The sequence below is a fragment of the Dicentrarchus labrax genome, unplaced genomic scaffold (assembly GCF_905237075.1).
Source record: "Dicentrarchus labrax unplaced genomic scaffold, dlabrax2021, whole genome shotgun sequence".
Taxonomy (NCBI): Eukaryota; Metazoa; Chordata; class Actinopteri; family Moronidae; genus Dicentrarchus; species Dicentrarchus labrax.
In genome coordinates this window covers 6,252,970-6,277,191 of record NW_026136717.1, presented here as the reverse complement: position 1 = coordinate 6,277,191, position 24,222 = coordinate 6,252,970, and the positions used below count along the sequence as shown (strand labels likewise).

The 24,222-nt window shown below is 41.6% G+C and overlaps 1 protein-coding gene across 1 annotated transcript in view; it reads right to left on the bottom strand.

Annotated features, from left to right (window-relative positions):
- Positions 1–24,222, bottom strand: part of nlgn2a (neuroligin 2a) — a 178,422-nt gene that overhangs the window by 40,145 nt on the left and 114,055 nt on the right. Inside the window, 1 exon segment of the mRNA XM_051428715.1 lies at positions 21,827–21,976. Coding sequence (XP_051284675.1) covers positions 21,827–21,976 — 150 coding nt within the window.

The window sequence follows — 24,222 nt, the reverse complement described above, 5'->3', positions numbered from 1 at the left end:
GATTCTTAGAAGTGCTTCTGTTCCTCCACATGCTCAGTCAATGCATTTGTAGTTACTGGAAAATCCAGGGATTACACAAAACCTGCTCAACACGACTAGATTTCTCCTGGAGAAACATGACTTTTTGGCAAGGTATACGCTTATATGGGTTTCTTGAGGGGTTTGCTGAAGTACAATCATGCAAGACAAAGACAACAACAGGTACAGTATTTTTGTGATAGCAGTTTGGCATGGTGAAAAGAATAATATTGTGCCTCCACTTAAGTATGACTAAAACTGAAAAGGAAATAAATAAGATGGTCTCTCTACCGAAGAAGTGCGTCATTTGTCAAATTCAGGAAATTCTGCCTTGTAATGGTTACTTGCATTTAAAACACACATTATATTTGAAGACCATATTTGACACCATGATCGGCTTTTTCTTATCTACAGAGAGGAAGAAAAAATCACCAAGTGCAAGTTCGTCTGCAAAAAAAATAATGAACAAATCTGGAACGCGAAGCCATATTTCACATCGGCCTTTGCTCAGTGTCTAACTGCTTCGAGTTGGTATTAGTATATTACAATCCCAATAAATTGTGGCAAAGTAGAATCAATACTGTATTGGTTTTATCTCATACCTTCTTAAACACATTTATCATGAGTTAAATAATCTAAGCTTTCAGTGGTAATGGTAAAAATGTATTGCGGTGTTGAGTCTAAGTCAGGTGTGAATTCTTTTTTAGCTGCAGTAAAACAGAAGCCCCAAAAGAAGCGCAACACAAAAATAACAATCAAAATCCTTTGAACGTGATGCCGATGAAGTGTAGTCACAAGGGCACTCAATCTGGCTGCCACTGCATCAGCACACGGAGACCAGAGACATGACCCAGAAACACTGGATAAAAGATACACTCGGCCTCCTGTGGGCTCACACCCAAGCTCCATTGGTGGCTATTGATCCTGTGTGTACGTCAATGTGTGCGCCTGTATGTGTCTGCCTGCTTGTGGTAAGTGTGAAGAATACCATGAGACTTACTGGGCAACAGATTCAATGAGTATCTGTAATTTTCTAACTGAATAGCCTTTTTGTCACCAATACAGCAAAACCGGACCTTTGAATTGCTCAAACAAACGTCAGCATGGGTGGTGATTCAGAGGTTTTCAGGGCTAATGTGTCATTTTTATTGCCTACAATTGTCAAAAAGTCAGTGTATGGAGGGATAAGGAATCTAGTATGAGTTGTTGTGAAGTGATGCAAGTGTTAAGTATTTGAATATCACGTAAATGTAATTGCAGTTTTGTATAACAATAGTAGTGACTTGTGCGTGTGTGTGTGTGTGTGTCATCTGTGTGGCCATTCTGCTTGGTGTGTGTTTGTGTGTGTGTTGGATGCATAAGCAGAGTGAAATGTGCACTGGTCTGTCGTCCTCTGAGTGCTTGGCTCTCCTCCACCCGGCTGCGCTGTCAGTCACAGTAATGGGAAGGGAAAGCCGGGGCTAAACAGCTGCTAATGGGAGATGACTAGGGAAACCTTAGCACTGTCCTCTCTAACCACTAATGCAAACCAATGAAGAAGGAAAACCTAGCTCTGTCCCGACTGATGCTAACTGCTAATTCAAAGTAATGAAGAGGGAAAACTTGGGTAATGCTAACACAAACTAGTAAAGATAGAAAAATTAACACTGTCAGACCGTATGTTAACCATTAATTTAAACCAGGGGATATGTGACACCTGCTAATGCTGTTGTGCAAACTAATAAGGCTGGAAAAGATAAGAGTAGCACTGTCCTCGATAATGGCTGCCGGTGACACCAATTAGTATGAAAACAATCATAATGTGATGTGTTATTGATTCCTCTAAGGAAAGTCACTTTACTCTTGCCCTCTCCAGCAAGTGGTCAGATGTCAGGGTAAGATACAAAACAGTGCAAGCTCTTCATTTTATCAAGGGGGATGTTTAAGGGAGAAGGAGGATAGGACTTGATGCAGAGCAGTGATGAGGTGGTTATTTTCAGCGCCCAAGGTTCAGGATTAATGTCCCCTTAATTTTCTGAATACACAATGTTAGGTGACTGGCAGCTGAAGCACTCCAATGCTAGGATCAACACAATGTATCTGGCGGTGCAATATTAATAAAAAACTCAAATCAGTTCAGTGCCTTTGTGTGGCTTCTTATCCAAGACTGTTGTAGTATTTAGAGACATCCTTTGTACCATATGGAGGACCAAAACACGATTTCTCTGGAAACAAGATAAAAAATAATTCCATGAATAGTTTTTGGGGAATTTGGGGAAATATGCTTATTCACTTTCTTGCCAATAGTTAGATCAGAAGATCCAGACAACTCTCATATCTGTCCATTAAGTATGAAGCTGGAGCAAGGAAAAGGTTAATTTAACTTAACCAGAGATAGGGGAAAACAGCTAGCCTGGCTCTGAAAAATTAAGATTAAAAGGGTAATAGTAAATGACTCTGCCATTGTTATGGTTAATGATAATCAGTAAGAATCACAGGTAGTAGTTATTACAGTATGTTCTCTATATTTGGTTACATTAAAAGCTCTGTGAGAAAGACTAAACATCTCCATGGGGAATACTTTGTAAGGTTATATTGCAAAGTGTATTGAATTAAGCTCAACAGTGATTCCAATCCATGTAAAAACATTCTCTTAGTTAAACGTAATTATACGTGGGCCGATGCATTTTTTTTTCTTTACAAGGTTTCATCCTTTCCTTTCATTAATTGCTAAAGGCTAAGCCTTTGCAGAAAGCATTAGTGCTCAGTACCTGCAAATAAACACGTACAGGTAAATCGATTGGGAATATATTTCCGATGGGAATGAGTTTAATCTGAGAAAGAGTGGTTTGAAGTTTGGAGCAGCTAGATATAGAGACAGACAGATGATAGATAAGTGAGAGAGAGACAAGGGGAGTGCTAAAGATTAATGAACAGACGGACCGCTAGTAATGCAAAAAAAATGAAGATGAACGATGCACAGGTTCAGAATGAACGAATCTTTTCATTAGTAAAAGTACAAAAACAGGAGAAAAATGGAGGGAAAAAAGGGTGATGGCGGTGGTTTGTGTGGTGTGGTGCAAGAGGAGAGAGGAGGAGACAGATGAACTGATAGAGACGGAGACAGAGGGACAGCTATTAGGGTTTGAGACATATGCATGGCAACAAGAGAGGACAGGATGAGCCTGTGATGGATGGGAGGGCCAACGTGGGGTTACAGGAGAGGAAGAGAAGATGACAATGGCTGGACAGGAGCAGGAGATAGAAGAGGATGGTGAAGGGGGACTGAGTGTGATCACAGTGAGAGAGCAAGAAAGGATCAGGAAGGACTGAGAGTTAAGAGTAGCGGCCTCTTAGAGACACAGAGAGGAAGAAGGGTCGGAGGAGGAGAAGCAGGAGAGGAGAGGAGAGGAGAGGAGAGGAAGGTGTATTCACATGGACAGGTTGTCATAACGGGAGCTGACTGCTCACCCTGACGCTCTGAACTGGCCTGACCCACAGTCCTGAGGACGCAGGGGGCGGTGAAATGAAAGGAGGGCATGGAGGGAGGGAAGAGGAGAAGGAGATGGAGAAGAAAGAAAAGGTGGGGAGGGAAGGCAAACTGTGAAAGAAGGAACTACTCTGACCTGCCTGCCGTAGTTTACCACAGAGATTGAGAGAAGTATATAGGTGGATGGTTGAAGAAGTGGGGTGGGCTTGTCTGAACTGATCTTCCTACTTTGTGAGATGCAATGGAGGGAAGACATTTTTATTTCTTGTAACTTATCAGTTAAACTCCAGCATAGATTTACAATACAATAATATTTACTGGGTTTTGTATCTTGTCCCATAAAGACATTTGAAAGGCTGAAGGTGGGCCCTGATTTCAGGTGTTACAGTTTCAGTGGGAAGCACTGATTGGAGGGTTGGCTCAAGTTCTGCAGTCATGTGACCCGGTGCCCACTCTCTGGGATTATACATATTGTTTTATAATCTGTCTATTTGCAATGAAAATAATCCTGCAATTCTAAAAAGTAATGGTATAAAAAGATTTTATTTTGAAACTATTGTTTTCTAATTTCTGTCTAATAGTTTGTGTTGATTTAAAAACAAACAAACAAACAAAAAAGACTTGAAATGTCCCTGAGGATATATTACCCATATGGGAGTATGAAACCAAGGTTTTTTAGTGTTGTTGTTGAAGTATTTGCATCCAGGAAATCTAAAAAAACAAAAATTTAAATATTGCTTAACTCTAAAGTGACATTTTTAATTGAATTTGAAGTTTTATTGTCAGTTTAACTGTAAATTTCAAATAATGAATCCGTTGGAGGCTGAACCTTTTCAGGGAACCTTCTATGAAGGTATTCTATCATCAAAGATGAACAAAGGTGCAGATAGTAGTTTTGCCCTCCAGTGGCTCATCAAATTCAGATGAGCTTTATGCAGTGGGCCACAATGAGGACAGTTCCAACAATAGCACTGTCTGTAGAACCACTACTGGCTCTAATAATAGATGAAGCATACCAAAACAGGACATATAAATTATACATGCTTGGTGAGAATGAAGTGCTAATTTGGTAATGCAGTTAACTCTAGACCTTTGGGATCTTTGGGCAAATTGACCAACCCCTTATGAGATGCAGTTGAAAGCTCCAAAAAGCAAGTAAGTGGATCGCTAACCTTTATTTTGTTACCCAAAATACAAACTGAGTACAAGTTATTTAGCTGGACGTGCAAAGAGGTTGCAGGATGTGCTTTGCTAGACAGAGCTCCACCATGTGTAAATGAGTAAATAAGGCTTGGCATTGGTAGGGAAAAGCCAATAATATCAGCCATATCAGTATATCACTTGGGATCTACTCAGTAACACTGCTAATTGCTCCTAATTATCACTAAGAGGTTCAATATACCATTTGTTATAATGGCATTCAATGTTCAGTTTTGCTGACAGTACCATCTTTTATCTTTCTTTTTTTTTATAATTCCAAAGTCTTATCCATGCTGTAAAAACAGCTGCTTCAGGAGTTCTGACATTGTGTTATTCACCACAGAAAGATTATTTTTTATATCTGCAATTAACTGACAAGTTACAACTATATTCTTGCCATTCTTTCACTCAATAAAATCTATTTAGTAGCCCAAATTCAACTTGCAATTAGTTAACTTTTCAAACTTTTTTTTTTTATTTAGCAGTGAAAAAGCTCAGTTCTGCATCAACTGAGAGAACAATGACTCATTATAAGGAGAATGAAATTAGAGGATGATAGTGGGATATGCTTGTTGGATTGTTCCAGCTACATTCGGGTATTTATGGCGCTGATAACAACAGTAACAACTTAATTATGTTTTATTGTGACTAATGACTGAAGAAGTCATTAGAAACACATGATAAAAATGACAGAATTGTATTTAATTTTCTCTTTCCACCGACAAACCATTTATCTGGAGAATTTACTTTATTTATTTAACAATGAAGAGAAAGATGAGGGAAAACGACGAGTGAATGCAGGAGGTGGAGTTCTGGAGACATCTAGCCGGGGCGGAAGCAGCGAGAGAGGAAGAGTCGGTGGAAGATAGAAAGGTGTGAAGTCACACTAAGGAATTAAAAGCAGGAGGAGGATTGAGAGCAGGAGGCTGGCTGCAGGACGAAAAGGTAGGGTGGGGCTGACTGAAGCCTGGAATTAAAGGAATTCCTGGTGGAGCTCTCTGCAGTCCTGCATTTCCTCACAACAGAGGAGACGGAAGATAGAGCCTCTCCTTCTCTGTCCTTCCTCACACACACACACACACACACACACACACACACACACACACACACACACACACACACACAACATCAATTCTGCCAGGAGATCTGCCACAAGGCAATATTGTGTAAGTGTGTGAATAGAGAGTGCATAATCATAGTCTTAGCTAACACTCCCCCCCCACAGCTGCATCTATCTTCCTTGGGAGAGCTGAGAGGGACGATCGAGAGGCTGCTGCTAGGAAAATCAGTTTAGAAATCAAGATGTTCTTATAGCATGAATGTGAATGCGCAGACACACACACACACACACACACACACACACACACACACACACACACACACAAACAGCCCACACAGTACATGAATAATGTCGGCGGTGTAGGGGGCTCCTTGGAGTATTTCACATCAGCTATATTCATGTCATGCATTATCCATGGTATATCTAATGCATAATTGAATAGTGTAGTGTAGTATGTGTAGTATGCGGCAAGTGTGAGGAAGCAAAATGCATAGCATATGACACCTAAATGGTTCATGTCATGTTAGTTTTACATGTGTAGTTTGTGTGTGTGTGTGTGTGTGTGTGTGTGTGTGTGTGTGTGTGTGTGTGTGTATGTGCTGGTTCAGCCTTCTGTATGAACAGACTTGCAGTTAAGCTATTTTGAAAATAAGGCAGGCAATAAAATCTCCTGTTTCCAATTAGCTGTCAAAAATAGATTTCTCCACCTCCAAAGGTAGCAGTATTTTGAGGATCTGCTGACATCTACAAACCTGCGAGCGAGCCAGAAAGGAGAAGAAAAAATAAATAAACAAATCCCCTCATCTTATTCCCATATTGGGCTGCACTCAATTTACCGCACTCATATTGAGGACGGGAGGTAAGAACACTGCCAAGTTGTCAGATCAGATGCCAATTCCAATTTGCTTTTTCCACCACTCACATCTGCTCAAAGCCCACTCGCAGCCAGCTCATTCCCGCAAAGTCACCCAGACATCTCATGTTTACATGTGTAAGGCAACACCCGCCGTTTGATCCTATTCTATTTTCTGAGAAATACAACAAATAGTCTCAGCACATTGTTCATATACAAGGATCTCTCCTTTAGGACCTTCGTGCATGTGCAGAGGACAAAATATTTCATTCATCCAATTTCCCTCATCAGTGAAACGGAATGTTTTTGCCCTTCCTGTATTCTTTTACTCTATAGTCGGCCAACTAATGAGCACATTTGTTTCTTTCTAATTAAAAAAGCAGCACAAGCAAGCGGGGAAACGTGTAAGATGGCGAGGGAGGTCAGATGGAGTGAAGTAGGTAAAAGCTTTGAGGAGAAGATGTGAGGAGGAATAAGAAGAAGACATGCTTTCCCAGCAAGAACAACAATTAAGAGATTTTGGGTGCCAATGTGTGTTCTGCAAACATAATTATACTCTCACCCCAAACCACAAATGATGGCAATTTATTCTCCTGCACTCTAATAGGAGAGAGGAGGCTTCTGAAAAAGGGCACAAGAGAGGAACCAACCGTTTGTAGGCAAAGATCAAATACTGAACATGGTTAAGAACATGCACTCATGTTTGTGATTCAGTTCCAGTATCGCTCCGTATTGATGTTCTTCAAAACACACTTGACATTATAAAACACCACAGAGCAAATTAATCTTTTCCCACTTCTGGGTGCTGCCCAGAGACCAAATATTTGACAAACTGGTCCTTTAATCAGTGAAATTCGCACAGAGAGGAAGGCTGGTGCTGTTTCTTTGTTGGATGGCATGGGAGCCACTGGATCATACATCACACAGTCTTCTTCTGGGTTGGACCCCAGGGTGCCGTAGCACTAATGCGTCAGACAGCGATGTATATGAATGGTCACATAGCTGCAGGCTAGAATACATTACAGACAACTTTCCACTGTGTCTCAGTGGACAGTTGGGAATCACAAGACATGTACGGAAGCAGGCAAAAACACATATTCACCCAACCATGGCTTCAACTATTTAACACACATACAGCAGAGGAAATTCACAACTTTCCAAGCCTCTAGCGTGGAAGCTTTCTAGCTTACCCTTTTTAAAACAAAGATTCTGTAAAAGGGGTCATAAATCCGAAGAAAATTAAAACTGAGGCTAGAGCTAAATGTGTCAGGCACAAACTGGCATCCTCACCAGCTGATGAGCCATGTTTATTTTCATGTAGAATACATGAAGCAGCATTGTTCATTGTATGGTAAAACTAGCCTCAATATTATTATTAGTTATTATGAAATATGTAATTCAAATGTTATTCACTCTAACATAACAAAGGTTATGAATGGTTTGGATGCTTACTATTACAAACCTACTTGGACAAGCAATAGATCTGACCACTGTAGATTTAACACTATCTAACATAAGTTTGGCTGGAGTTTCAGGAGTGTGCAGGACAGAGCTGCAATCATTACTCTAACCTTTGATATAGTAGCATCTTAGCTCCCATACAGTGGTAATGCGGTCTTGAACAGGTATTTTCCTTAACCTGTAACCCCACAAAATAAAATAGTAAGCTCATGACATGCCTCTTACACTTGGAAGTAACACAAGGTTACTATTGCAGCTGGTACGTTAGTTCACCAAGTATGCTAACATTTGTAGCTTCATTTAAAGCAGATAAACATGTTGTATTTTCTGGAGACGACACCCTCCAATTCTTCCATTCTTAATGGAGCCCCATGCACATTATTTTCACATGTGAAGGCCAGGCCAGCAACCAGTCTTCTGCTTGTTGCAGGGTTTTGTCTCGCTGGACAAACACACAGACACTCCAAAGCAAAAACACACACCAAGGACAAAGTGGCTTCATAACTGTGTTCATTACTAATTCACCAACTAATTCGTCAACTGTGATGGGCACGCTGTTGTATGTACAAACATTAACAAAAGGCTAACAGAGGGCACAAGTAGTGCGGATACACATGCAAACATGTGCAAAGGCATGCACGCGAATCATAAACACACACATTCCCCCATTCCTTCCTGTAAATGTTCAGGGTTATATTCCAACACACTGCATCTACTTCATTAAAATGAAAGCTTGTAATAACTTTTGGATTTCATTCATGTTCCACGGATCATGGTAATTGCACGGCCACAAGGCTTTGTGCAATAATATCAAGCAGTCATTCATTTGGTGCGCTCTGAAATGTTGTTATGCTCCAGAAGTGTTCAGGAAATAGCCTCACACTGAGAAAAAAGGCACGTTTTGACACAGGAGCTCAAGCTTGTTGTGGCACCACTTTAGAGGTACCATCTGCCTCATTCAAAGCTCAACAGATTACAGGGCTTTCCATACGAAAACATGAACTGCTTTCAGCGTGTCTGTGTGTCTGCGTGTGCGCCCACGCGCATCCGTCCACGAGACAGCAATGTCTGAGGCACAAATAAGCGTTTATCATCATCAGCCCGGCTTTGTTTGAACCCAGTCGACTGCGAGCAGCCATGTCAGGTTTGCAGAAAGCAAACGTGGCAAGTAGGGGAAAGATACACAAGAAAGTGCAGCCCTTCACTTTAGGTTAGTGAACGTGGCTCGTTTAGGCCCACTGATTGGCAAAGGGTCGATTCCCCATGGTAGGCTGGTTAATTAGTTAATTAGCTCCAGCAGCTTCCTAATGAGATGCCTACACCGCTTCACCCTTGATCAGAGGAGGAGAGCTGGAGTAGCACAGGTGGATGACACACACATACATACTCCCACCTACACTCACCTTGTTCAAATTCATACCCAATTCCATCACCACCACCACATAAACTGACACGTATACAGAAATTCCTTAATATGCTGAGCCGGGGAACATATGCAAATGCACTTTTACACACACACACATTAAGCACCTTAGAGGACCATGTAAGGTTTTCAATTAATAGGCCAGGTGTTGTAACAGGGTCGAGAGTGAGAGAGTGTGTAGGTGTGCAAGACAGTTTATTGGAATTGTAAGCTCTTAAATTTACCGCCTGGCGTAAATTAACAGCAGCTTATTTACATACATGCATACCTCTGAGTCTGTGATGAGAGAAAAGAACTGCAATGGACAGCCTTTCACTGTGTGTGTGTGTGTGTGTGTGTGTGTGTGTGTGTGTGTGTGTGTGTGTGTGTGTGTGTGTGTGCACGTGGGCTAATGACTCTATAACTTGGCCCCTGTGTGGAGGAAACCAGGTGGAGGATAAGAGAGGGGGGAGGCATGGGTTGAAAAGTGGCCAGGCCGAGAGGTGGAGCGGCTGGGGAAGGGGAGCGAGGCAGGAACTGTGGCTCTCTGGGTCTGGATGTGGGGCCGTGCACCAGAGAGGAGGTGGAGCAGCAGAGGAGAGCAGGTGTAGCCCGGCTCTCACACTGCTCACAGCATCTGTTCCTGGGCCAGCGAGTTACCACCGCCAGCCTGTGTTTGGCGTGTGTGTGTGTGTGTGTGTGTCTGAGCATGTGTGTGAGCGGAGAAGAGTCAACTGCACACATGAGTGAACTCTATTTCTCTCACTACTCTCCTCGCTTTTTTCCTTTGTCCAACTCCCTCTCCCTCAGCCCTCTGCTGTCTCGTTTTATTATGTGTGTGTACATGCGACTATGTGTGTGTGGCTCATGTCAGGTGTCCTGTCGCCTCTGACATTATCATGCTCTTCCTCCTGTCAATCACAGGTGCCCTGGCTAACCATGTGGTCGACACCAGGCAGCCCTGTCCTTGACCTCACCCTCTCTGTAATGCAAATTACTTTTATTACTATTCATTTTGCCTGTGTGTGTTTAAGAGGTGACCATCTGACATGAGAAACAGTGCACACACACACACACACACACACACACACACACACACACACACACACACACACACACACACACACACACACACACACACACACACACACACACACACACTTACACACACACACACTCTCCTGGCCCCAGGTGCGGTGTTAGCCAGGCTGATGGGTTAATGCAGTGGTGATGGCAGGGTGGAGATGTGGAAGAGTGAGGGTTTGTGGACATTAAGGAGAGGAGAGGGTAGATGGGCCACGTTGCCCAGCTGTGCCCCAGGAGGACTCTGGTGTTCCTGGAACCAAAGGGATGTGGCAGCAGCGCAGTCTGGCATGGAGTAGGCACAGGCTGGAGTAATGGGCTGAGGAAGTAGCAGGCAGCGAGGGGAACAATGAGGAAATGACGCGAATATAAATGCGCATGTGCATTATGGTGGAAGCACAATGAAAACTTCCAAATATTGTAATGAGCGCTGTCCAGGGTGCTGAATCTGGGGCATTCCCCGACATTCATGGTCATTTGATTGCTTTGACTGATCAGCCTACATATTTGGCTCACCTTCCAAGCTCATGTTATACACCTTCTTGTTCCAGATCTTGGTTGCTGAAACTCCCTCTACTTCACTTTCTTCTGCCTCATTAGGAGAGTTATTAGTTTAGTGCAGTGCTAGGTCTGTTCAGTGTTTACTTGCCCATTCTGGCTGTAGATTTTATTGTTTTGTATTGCTGTGAACAAAAAAAAAGAAGCTATATAACGATTTTTAAAGCAACTTTACAAATACACCCCAAACACTTTACTACTGTTAAATTTAAAGCTGCAGTAATTGCTTTGGCTGGCTTGGGAGCAGTGGGAAAAATCCACTACACACATCATCCCCACATGATCTTATTTGGGGCATCTAGATTCAGCCTGATCATTGCTGTTCATCTCCATGCAGCCATTGTCTTATCTGCTTTAGAAACCCCATAAAACTCATATACAATATGGAGTATATAATATACACAAGCAATAAAAAGTATCAGCATATTAAATCTTTCCCAAATAACTGACATATTCCCAAATCCCAAATCATAAGTGTCATACATTATACACAAGAATAGGAAGGAATAGGAAGTTTCTGTCAACAAATATCCATCAAATAGGGTATAACTGTAAACATCTTGGATTTAGAAACACACTGGGCGCTGTAGCAACTAACACAAATTTAAAGAGGAGAAGAAATAGCGAGCAGTCCTTTAAATGTCCATGGCTGTCAACTTACTGGCCAAGAGCAGACTATTCAATTTATATGCCTTCTTAACAATTCTTCACCTTAGCCCTTAGAGCAGGAGTTGCTCTTAGGGCTAAGGTAATTTCTTGGCAGCTTTAACCATTACTAGAATTTAATCTTAGTCTTATGGAGAAAATTCGAAGAAAATGCCATCACTATGTGAATTTTCTTACAGTTTTACCACTCAGTCCAGCTCTATACGGCTTAGTGAATATGGCCCCAGGTTTTTGTGCTTCCTACATTTAGGCAGTTGTGGTACTTAACAGCCATGCAGGGGGAAATCCACTGCAGGAGAGGCAAATACACTGACAGCAGTCTCAGCAGACTAGGAGGTAATGAAGCAACACAATGAGGTAATTTTTTTTAAAGGGCATGGAAAATCTCTCAATTTACTCAACTAACAAACCTCTCGCCTGACGCTCCTTTCTTCCAAACACATAACAAACAGTTGACGGCATCAGCTTCACACCCGTTCCCTCAGGATTATTAAGAATCATTTGGGGAAATGAGCGAGCTGAAGTTAAAGAAAGGTTGAGACAAAGTGGATACATCAACAATTTCAATTGAAATACTTCCACATAAACAAACTCCTCTTTATATAAGATTGTTACTAAATACTATTAACTGATGACAAATTATAGTATAAAAGTGTTCCCATTCACAGCAAACAATGCACACCCGTCTGTATGGCAGAACATCAAGAGAAACAAACACACAGCCTACAGTGCAGGGGAATATTAAATACACAGCCGCACTGTAGCATCCTGATGCCATATGTTGTTTATTATATATGTGTGTTGGCTGCATGCAAAGAGAGCTCAAAGACTGTGTTAATTTTAGTCCACACACACACACACACACACACACACACACACACACACACACACACACACACACACACACACACACACACACACACACACACACACACACACACACACACACACAAACATCACATCGCGTCACAGCAGATTCCAGCACAAATGCTGACTGCTTATCTTTGCTTTGTATTTACACTCACTAACAGCCCGTCTTTATGAGTGTCAATCTGGATGTTAAGATGCACGGGATGCTATTTTGGCTCCCCAAACAACTCCGCCGTCCCCAGGGGAGAACTAAGTCTCCCAGTTGCGCCGCACGATGATTCAAACGGCTGTCATCCCTCCGTAATGATGATCCATCCCCGGCTATTACCAGCCCATGGTTCCTCACTTACAAAGCTGATTGTTTGACATGTGAAACATACATCAGCATAATCTGGCCCATAAGTCAGTTTTTAAAGAGTGGGTGAAGCAAAGATTAGATGAAAGAGAAGATGAGCAAGGGACAAACACGAGAGAGAGAGAGAGAGAGAGAGAGAGAGAGAGAGAGAGAGAGGTGAAAGAGAGCAGACAAGATGAAGCAACAAAGTGAGAGGAAGTGAAAGTTGTTTGAGAAAGAGAACAACAGCTTAATAGGGAGGCAACAAGAGCCACTTGCAGACACAGAGAGGAAGAGTTGTAAATGTTTTTTCAGATCTCTAGTTAACCAAACTGGAACCTAGCTGATAATTAATTTTGTCATTATGTAAGTTATGTCGACTTTAATACACCAGGTATAATATTCTAAATATCACAAAAAGATGCATTTCACTGTCTGAACAGGATGTGACACAGTTTGTGATGTTTCAAGATAGAGACCGAGAGACAATATTTATCTCAACTGTCCAAGGGAGGTAGGAAAACAAGGATAAAGAGTAGTATAATGAGTTACTGCTATCTGCTGAGTCCCAACATATCCTGATGCAAGACTCTGTGCCTTTCATAATAGTTAAATAGCACCACAGTCATCACTTAAAAATCTTTTTCTTTTTCCTCATTTGTTAAAGCAGTGTCAGGTATTTTTCAACCTGGGCCTTATTTTCCTGTGGCCGTTCCGACTGTGGGCCATGCTAACTTTGCACTCGCAACCTCCTTTACAGGAATGTGAGAAACTTGATTCAGAGAAAGCAAGTATATCGAGGCCAATGCTGTAGAGCTAGCCCTCCGACAGCTTTTGAACAGTTTGGTTGCCCCTGAAGCATGCAGTTAGCTATAATGGCCAATCTAGCAGACTCAAAGACGAGAATTTGCAATGATTTATGTAAAATTGAAGGTTCTCTGGGAAGCCTTAGGAGGCTCGCACTGTTTTCCTCAATACATGTGTTCCGGTGTTTCCCAAATCTGTACAACAGACACCCAAGTTGAAAAATACTAGGATTTTACAGCTGGGCTGAAAACCAACTAATCCAATACATGTGTTAAAACTACCTGTAAGATACATTAGAATGATCTCTGTTGACTATTTTTGATGGTTAGACCCTGAACCTGAGGTTTTTGTGGATTTATTACATTGTTAGACTGCCAGACTGCTTTGAAGGAGACAACATATTTTAAGATTTTATTACTCTGCTGCGCATTATATAATTCATCCAATTCAGCTGGTGGGAATAATTTCGTAGTAGGAATGAGGCCAATACTGATACACAGAGACAGATAGCCGTGTTGCAGTGTACATATCTGTACTCAACAAGTTCCTGAAGGTGTGAATCTATAGGAGGAGAGAGGAGAGGAGAGGGTGGGAAGAGAATAGAGGAAGGCAAGAAAGTAGGAGGCATGTCAGGTGAGAGAGTATCAAGGCCACGGACAAACAGAGGAGAAACAACGTCTGGGGAGCAATGAGAGAGAAGCTGCAAGAGCTGTCTGAATACATGCCTGTGACTGTGTTAATGTGTGTGTCAGTGCAGGAGGGCGTCTGTGTGCATCTCACCTGCCCATGGGAATGTGTGTCAGCCTGTGTGTGTGTGTGTGTGTGTGTGTGTGTGTGTGATGCGGGCCAGCTGAGGTGCTAATCCCCACTCAGAATATAGTGGACCAGCCTGTCCTCTTTCTCAAAGTCACACTGTAAACCACCCAACACACACACACACACACACACACACACACACACACACACACACACACACACTTAAGACACCACAGTCCCCCTTTTTCTCCCCCACATAGAGTCAAGAGGACTTTGCTCATCAATTCTGCCGGAGGTTGCTATGGAGACTGAGAATAGTGTGTGTTTTGTGTGTTCAAGCAAGTGTTTGGGAGAGGTGTTCAGCCAGTGTGTGTCTTAATACTTTCTCTGGCCCTGTCAGGTCGCCTTTCACACCTCTGTCTGGTCATGGGACAGAACACAGTAAAAAAAAAAAAAACACACACAACACACACACACACACACACACACACACACACACACACACACACACACACACACACACACACACACACACACACACACACACACACACACACACACACACACACACACACACACACACACACACACACACACACACACACACACACACTGAAGACCCCCTGCCGAAGCATTGAACAGGCATTTTCACCACATTTCCACAGTCCATACCAAATCACGAGTTTTACAAAGTAACAGTGTGCGTGTGTGTGTGTGTGTGCGTGCGTGTTCAGTCTATGCAGTGAAGAGATATAATGCAAAAGATGCCATATCTGCAGACAGCAGTACAGAGCATATATAATTGCGCTCTAGATGAATGTCTGCTCCAGTGCACACTCAAAAGCGGCTCTGCAGGTTTTATTTTTAGCATCACAGGCAAAAGCAGCCACCCCACCCCCCAACCACCCCCCCACTCTCTGCCATCTCTCTCCCACTGTCACTTCTCTCATCTCTCAAAATCTCTTACCCTATTCAGTGTGTGCATCTCTTGGCCACAGTGTTCCAGCACACATAGCTCATACTGCGTACAGTATGTCGACATAAGTGCTGGAGCACCCAAAAAATTGCTCAAAGCTTTGTACCATGCCATTCCACCTCTTCGCTCTCATCATCATTGTTAATATCTGAATGAATGCATAGTCTCACTTTCATCTCTCTCCCGACCTCTGGTTCTCCCTCCTTGGCTCTCGCGTCGGCGGCGGAGGGATATAAAAAGCTCATTGGGGTGAAGGTGACGTATGTACTGTAAGCATGTCTGTCGCCAAGGCAGCCAAGGCAAGGTCAATTGCTCAGTGGCCTGGCGAAGCTTTTCATTACATACTGAACGCCGCAGAATTCCCTGCAGAGAGACTGCCTGCTGCTTCCTCCTCTCCTCCGCCGCCACCCCATCCATGTCTGCTGCCGGAGAAACTCGCCTGTCTGGGTGCAGACAGGTAAATTTTCATATTAGCATACGGATAGAGTGGGGCCGTTTCGGCTATGTGAATGATTCCATGGTGGTTAGCATTTGCGTAGTGCTGGCAGGGCTAGAGAGGCGGCTGTTAAACAAGGGTGTCAGCGGAGACGGAGAGAGAAAAGATCACGTCTCTCAATCAGCCAGATGGAGAAAAAAGAACAAAGAGAAGGTTAAATTCTCTTCCCTGACCTCTATTACTGCCATTCTTGTCTTGATTTCTTTTTGTTTTTCCTTAAATGCTCTTGTATAAGTACAGAAATACACACATATAGACAAAGTCTTGAGAAGAGGTTAGCAGAGACAGAATATATTTAATTAGTTTACATCTAGATTATATTAAATGCACTGTATTTACTGTGACTAAATATAATCCCCAAAACTGCGAGTCCTAAATTAGAAGGATTTACAATATAAAAGCAGGAGGCAAAAATAAACAAAAGTCAAGTGGGTAAATTGTTTGTCACTTCCAAAATAAGTCAAGACATGATTCTTGGAGCTATTTGTACCACAGGATAGGAGGTAACTGTCCTGGCTGGTTGTAACTCACCAAATGGGATGTTGTGAAATGTTTAGAATGGATGGATTGATGACCAAGTTGCCAAGAGGGAAAATGAGATCTAAATAGGCAGCAGAAGTAGCAAAGCACTGAGCAGAAAGAAATGGGAGTAGAGCTAGACTCTGGGATGAAGGAATGGTGTAGCAGCTGATTTATGCCAAGAATACGGATAGGTGGTATAGAGTAAGACCAGTTTGTATGTTATACTTGTTTCAGATGGAGTTGTTTTTTATCTACGGCAACTGTCAAGAAAACTCAAAGAAAATTCATTATTGTAATGTTTAAATTCCTTCAATAAACTCTGCAGTGTGCACATACTCTGAGTCACTCTACATTCTGTGAAGTGAAGGTCACATCAAATTGAGGATGTGCTCACACAAAAATAAGCTTCCCTTTAATTGCATCAACCTATAACCCATTTCAGTTATTGCAGAATTCACATTGCATCGAGGATATTTTGTCATACAAAGGAGATGTTCTCTAATTTGACTCCACAGTGAGGTCATTTATATGATACACATGAAGATATTTTATATTTTTTCTTACTTTAAGAGACCGTTGTTCCTGTAATGCATGAACATGGACACTGTAGTTTATTATGAGCCAATCAAGCGATTTGATTGGCTCTGGTTAGACTGACTTCCCCTAAACCAAAAGACTCAAGTAAAACCCCCACTTCAGCCAACATGTTGTTCTTTATCAATATAGTGGTCTTGCATTTTGACCTGCCTGGCTTTAGACTTCTTATTACATTTTCTTATATATTGTTTAAATCTAGTTTAGCTAGTATTTTCTGTTCAAATAACCGTCCTTCTTGTGTGAAGAATACGTGACTCTTCTTCCCCTTTGGCTGCTCTCCATAGCAGTTGCAGACCGGGCCCCACCCATCCTGGCATGGAGATCTGATGATCTGCATATTTGATTTGGCAAAGGCTTTTCACTCTGGGTGCCCTTCTTGAAGCAACCCTCCCCATTTATTCAGGCTTGGGACCAGCAATTAGGAATGAACTGGCTTGATTAGAGCCCTGAAATATGTTTATTAGTTTCTACAACTAGTCCAGTAGCACAGGACTTGCACTTTCTTTTGCAGTCTATTGCTTTCCAGATACAGTATGGGCAAGACACATTTTAAAAGGCAACCTCTAAGTCTTAATTAGCAGCGGTGAATTCAAATTAACTCCAGCTGTAATCATTTATATGATCAGGGTTATTAAATGCCCTGCTAAATTGAAAACATACGGCGATGCAAAACTTTGCAACCCTCACAGTAATTTGTAGCAGGCCTAGTAAACCACAAGCTCAAAATATAACTTTTGCAATGCTGACTGAGGCTGTAAAAAAAAACCTATATCAATCTATTTACAAACACATATAAAACATCCAATATGTGCAGTAGGGTTCTGACACAAATTGAAGATCTCATGCAAAGATAACCATTTCTGTCTGGCAGGCAGGCAGTGTCGAGTTTGCATTTCACATGACCACATCCAGCTCCTGTATCAATAATTCCTGTATTGCCCTTCCAAATCAGCATGTCAGATTGCTGAAGCAAGAACACAAACACAGTAGGACCCTTCGCAGTGTATCCACAGAGCAGACATTGATATGCATGAATGCATGCAGCTACACGTGCTCGACGCACACCACCTCTAAACACACAAATGCGCATTTCTAACCCTCATACTGGCTTCTCTGTGTGTGTCTCTCTGTCAAAGGAAAATGCCATCCATCATATAGGATGCATGGGGCGAAAGATTACTCACATTTCTCCCAATGATAGCCAAATTGCACTGGATGGCTCTCATATTTGGGAGATAGATGCAGCTTTCTCTTTGCATACAAATGACATAGTCTCTCTCTCAATTTGCTTTCTCCTTGACTCAAAGAAAGCGATGAAAGTGTCACAGATCGGGGGCTGAAAGAAGAAAATGCAACAGATGCCACCAGACTACCGAATAGAGACATGTAAAGATACTGAGATGGAATTTACAACTTCACAGGAGGAGATAAGTAAGATCCAGTCCTACCTAATGCACATCCAGTGACAGACAACAGTGACAGCAATAATCTAAGAAAATCTAATACTTTAGCTTTTATCTTGTTTCTTAGTTGAATCAAATTCAGTAAAGGAGTAGCTGCTGATACTCCCGACTCATTTTATCCTCTTTGAAAACTAAACTTCTGTTAGTAATCCACTTATTTGGACTCCTTCTGAACAGGATTATTTTTGGCTATCTAAAACTGTACGTACTAGGCTCAAGCTGGGATAAAAAGACTCCACTACCAAGTTCAGAGTGACTGAGTTGCGCCATAAGACTTATTATCAAGCTTATTTTGCTGCAATTAGCAAGTGTCACAAATTAATTAGATAATCAACTGATGTGATAATAAACAGAACAAATTTAAATCAAAGGAAAATTGCACTTTGTTTCGAGGGTCTTATTTTTGGCCATGACTTCTATCAGTCATAATAACTCACCAAAGTAATTCCTAGATACAGGAGCTCAGCACCATTATAATGAAGCCCAATGAGGCAAGAAACACATGCAGTCTGACAGGTTGGAAACAAGCCAACAGTTTAGCCAGAATTTTGAAAACCACTTCATTTGAAGGCAGAAACACACCCAGACGTTGATAATGATTCCCTCATTGTAGAGGAACACTGTGTGAGTGACCACCTACGGTAAGACCAATAAGCAGTTTTTCAAACAAGTTTGGCTAAACTGGGACTTTGTATAAAATGTTTCAGATGACTGACATCTACAGCAATAAGAGCCAGTTTAGAAAAAAATACAAAATTATCCTTTAATTCCTTACCACTGCTCAGGAAGGGAACTGGAATATAAAATCAAACTAACTCACAGTCCTGTCACACACTGGTTTCCTGGCAGCTTCATTGATCTCTAGTAGTAGTCACATTTTAGATTGCATTATCCTTTTGTAGCAAAAAAAATGCTGATGAACTCAATAAAGATGCATTCAAAAGCCAACACTTTAGGTAATTACATGCAAATGAAAATCTGTCATCACTGTAAAGGCTTGTAAGTGCACCAAAAAACAACACAGAAACGTCCTTTAAAAAAGAAGCAAAACAAATCAAAGTGAGGCAGCAGATTTTGAAACAGCTTCCAGCGGCTCACTCTCTCTTCGGCTAATGAAATATCTAATGCACTTAGTTTCCTTTAGTTAGCACCTGCCTCCTTAGAGGCATGTTCCTCCTCTCCAAGCTAAATTACTTGGTCTCAATGGAGCGAGACAGAGTGCGGTGAGTAACAAAGAGGAGAAGTGGAGTGTATTTTCAGGAAAAAGGAATGACGAGCTCGTGCTGGAGAGCTGAGGTGACAGATGATACTCTTCATTTTTTCAAAGCCGGCTACGGCAGGATCTTACAGTGACCTGAGCAGCCAGGTTACAGTATACTTACACTGCACTCGGCCTGTAAAGCCACCTTAACTACTTTCCAAATCCCTCTCTCTCACTGTGCTGTGTCTGGTGGTAACAGCTCAAAAGTGCATCATAACCATGCCTTCTCCTACCAAAGCACTCTGTAAAGGCATTTCCCTTTTTACAGTCCTTGCTCTTTGTGGAATGAATTATACAGCCGCGAAATAGACATCTAGAGGTTGGAGGTGCCAGGCGAGGGCATGCAGTTAAAATGAAGAATTGTGAGGTGCATTTCTGTGTTAGTAAAAATGCCAGATCTGTATCTGATTTGCATGCTTGCTCCTGTCTCTGCATTCTCTCTCATAGGCCTTTCTGTCAGAGTTACTTTGTCGAATGCAGGACTCAGTAGCCAAATAAATAATAGAGTGGTGGTCACATGGTGAGAAAGACTAAAGGTGGTGCAGGACCAAAAATCCATTTAAAGTGTAAGGTTGTATTTGCCCGCTGACCTGATAATGACTGCTAAAATAAAAAGAAATACAGAACTTTCACTGCTTGTAATAAGTAAATGCTGATAGCATTTTGTGACCTTCCTCTAATTAAATTTTAATGATCATACAGTAACATGACAAGTTGTGAAAGGACTGGGTAATAATTGACACCACAAACTTGTGAAACAAATTATTGTAGAACAGAAAATGTTGAGTTTGATTTGATTTTGCTCAACAAATTGAATATTTTTTTTGCTTTTTGGTATACAGTAATTTATTTTCATAATCATGTAGTCATGTGTAGGGTTGGGGGGAGGGTAGTTACGCATGTGTATATGTATATGCATGCATCTGTATGTATTAGAGTTGCAACTAACAATTATTCTTATTATTGATTCAAATGTCAATAATTTTCTCTGTTCATCAATTAGTTTAGTTTCCTAAAGCCTGAGCTGACATCCTTCATATCCTGTTTTGTCCACAACCCAAAGCTATTGAGTTTACTGTCATGGAGGACTAAAAAACTCAAAATACACAGAAGCTGAAATTAGAGAATTTGGATTTATTTCCCAATTGTTTCAGCTCTAGTACATATACTGTATGAGTAAGCTGGCAAATTGTTCTGCTATTCAACAAAATGTACCACATAGTTCAACTTTGTTGTCTGTTAACATGTTTTATTTCTGGATAATTGTTATGCAATTTTCTATTCATACTGTATCCGTCCATATCAAATAAACATTAAATGAAATAAATTATCAGTGAGCATTTCAGAACAAAACAGATCTAAAAAAGAGTAAACACAAAAATCAGATCAGATCATCTAAAAGTGACAATACTGCAGTTATATACAGAAAGTCACTTCTGTGAAATGCTCCTTTTAAACTGAATTCAAGATTTACAATTGTTTTGTTTGTGCAAAGAATATAAGTGACAAAAAAAAACAGTGCTTTTTTGGTGGAGGGGGTTGAAGTATGAGCGTTTGCAGTCCCTTTACAAAAAGCGAAACAATTACACAATCAGAGTGGTTAGAGTGGAATAATCAACAAGGGAGATCCATAAGAAAGTAAGCTCTTATGATCAGCGCCTGTACTGGTTGTCATTAGATTGATGAATTCTATCGATGTCATCCATCACCGACTTAATCAATTCAGAAAATAGATGAAGAGTCTGCTGAGTGAAATCGACTTGCATGTGCGCACAAATGACTGTTTTGTGTTCGGTGGGATGCCGGGGAGTGAAAAGGAAAAATGACAAGATCTTAGATTGAATTGAATATATTACTACGACGCCTAATATCTTCAGAGTAACATGAATGTCTTATTGCTATGGGAGCATTATGGAAACTACACGTGTGTCTGAGCGATTTTTTGAACATTAAGAAGGAACCCAGCTCACTTACCCAGCACGCCAAGCCGATAGTTCATGGTCACCACAATCACGTTCCCGTAGGCAGCCAGGACGCTGGCATCAAACATGTTTCCGGTGCCCTCCATGTAGGAGCCTCCATGAATAAACAGCATCACCGGCTTCTTCCTGCGATCACGAATATCTACACACACACACACACACACAAAGAGGAGAAAGCAGGGAATGGAGAGCAAAAAAGAAAAAAAAAGTCAATAACTGTATTTACGCCTCTCATATTCTCTTTGATCACATATTGTGTTAGACCTTAATATACTGAGCAAACAGCAAATTGCTCGGCTGGATGAAAACACAGAACTGTATCAGAGCCTAAGAACTGCACTGTTCCCTGCAGCTGGATGTCAGCTCTTACAAAAATGACCTTGAGGTAATTTAGATTTCAAGCAATGATTCCCGCAACGGGCAATAATGCAAAGAGACTACTACTACTACTACAAGAATCTAATCAAATGTTTCCTGGTGATTAAAGAAATAATGATCAGAGACTATCACTGGGTAGTGTAGCATATTAAAGCTAACCTGTATATCACTGCCTCTGACAGTCTTCATTTCACACTAAGGCCCAGACAGACCAACAATGATGTAATCCCAAATGCAATTAATCCCACCTGTGCAAGGTTATTCACTAAATTAAGGCACTAAAATGAGGGCAGGCTCCAGTAATTTGTTCAAACTGAGAATGTACAAATGTGACGACAAAACAATGTGCATGGTAGCTCTTTTGCTGTGAGTGCTCAAAGCGTTGGTGTCAAAGCTCACCCCAAAGAGCTCTCTGCTGCAAAGAAGAGATGTTTTAACACGGTGTAAAAAGGCACTCTGGGACGACGTAGCAAACACACTGGGCACCGTGAGTGCAATTTACAGGTAGAAAAAAAAAAGAAGTATGACACGAGGAGCCATATTAAAGCCAGGCCTACAAGGAGTAATGCCGATGTCTGAAGAACATTTTGTGTGCAATCTAAAGATGATAAAAGGCCACTGGCTCAAAATCTATCACGTCTGCTATGAATTTCCATAATTTCCTCATTTTATTTTGCACCTTGGAACTCCCATAAATGCAAATTGCAACTCGCCCTGAGCTGCAGGGACAGCTACATCAGCCTATTTCTAGGTCAATTCCCCCGTGGGGAATCTCTAGAAAACACCATTTTCTTGGATGCTATCATTTTGCACTGGCAGAAATTGTTAGTGGATCCTGCCTTGAGGGAAAAAAATGGAAAGATAACTGAAAAGTTCCATGTGAAAATGTCACTGGAAAACATAACCAACTTTAGGTTTAGGGTTGGGTCTGATAATCCATCTGGCAAGTACTTCAATCCATATCTAATATAAATCCTGGATTATTGTTATTCTTACAATAAGTCAGTGATTTCACTTAAACTTGCCTTGAATATAGAATATTCTGCTTTTTAGATACATTTCATGTATTCATCTCTTCTTCTACTGCATGATTGTAAAGTGTCAAATCATTTTAACAGTCTACTTATTGAAAAAAACCCTGAATGTTCTGTCAAACCCTGTAAATATGGATATTTCTGAGGTGCTCAGGCTGATCAGTAACTGAATTGTTATTCATTAAAACTGTGACGACGCAATGATCAATTCTGGCATCATTCTCTAAAAAATGCATGCAGAAGATTTCAGAATATATCCAGTCAAAATCAGAGATGAGATGCTTTGACACACGCCTGCTACTTCAGCGGCGTGTGCATGCAGGATGGTCCCTGATGGGCCCTTGTTGGCCTTTGAACCACCCTCCCAGCTGACCGAGAGCTTCGATACTCCTGCCTGCCAGGAGCCTACGGTAGCATATGGCACACAAGACTTAGAACTGTGGCACAGTGACAGCCTCTGTTGGCTTCTGTGTGTAAGTGTGAGTGTGTGTGTGTGTGTGTGTGTGTGTGTGTGTTTGTGTGTGTGTGTGTATGTGCGTGCGTGCACGTGTAGGCTTGGGGATATGAGCGAGCAGTAGTGCAGAACAACCACATAAATAACCACAACAACATCTGTTAGAAGGGAAGCGAGATGGAGGTTGTTTGGCTTCTTCTGAAACCTGCTTTCTTTTTTTAAACACACACACACACACACACACACACACACACAGACACACACACACACAGATACATATATATGAAAGACTGGCATGCATTAAATGTTTCACATGGAACACACCTTAAAACACCAGAGATACACTAGAGCATCACACACACACACACACACACACACACACACACACACACACACACACACAAGTTGCCATGACACTAAAACCGGTGCATCAGTCAGGCAGGCAGGCAGGCAGGCAGGCAGGCAGGCAGGCAGACAGACACACACACACACACACACTGGGGAGAGAGAAATTTACAGGCA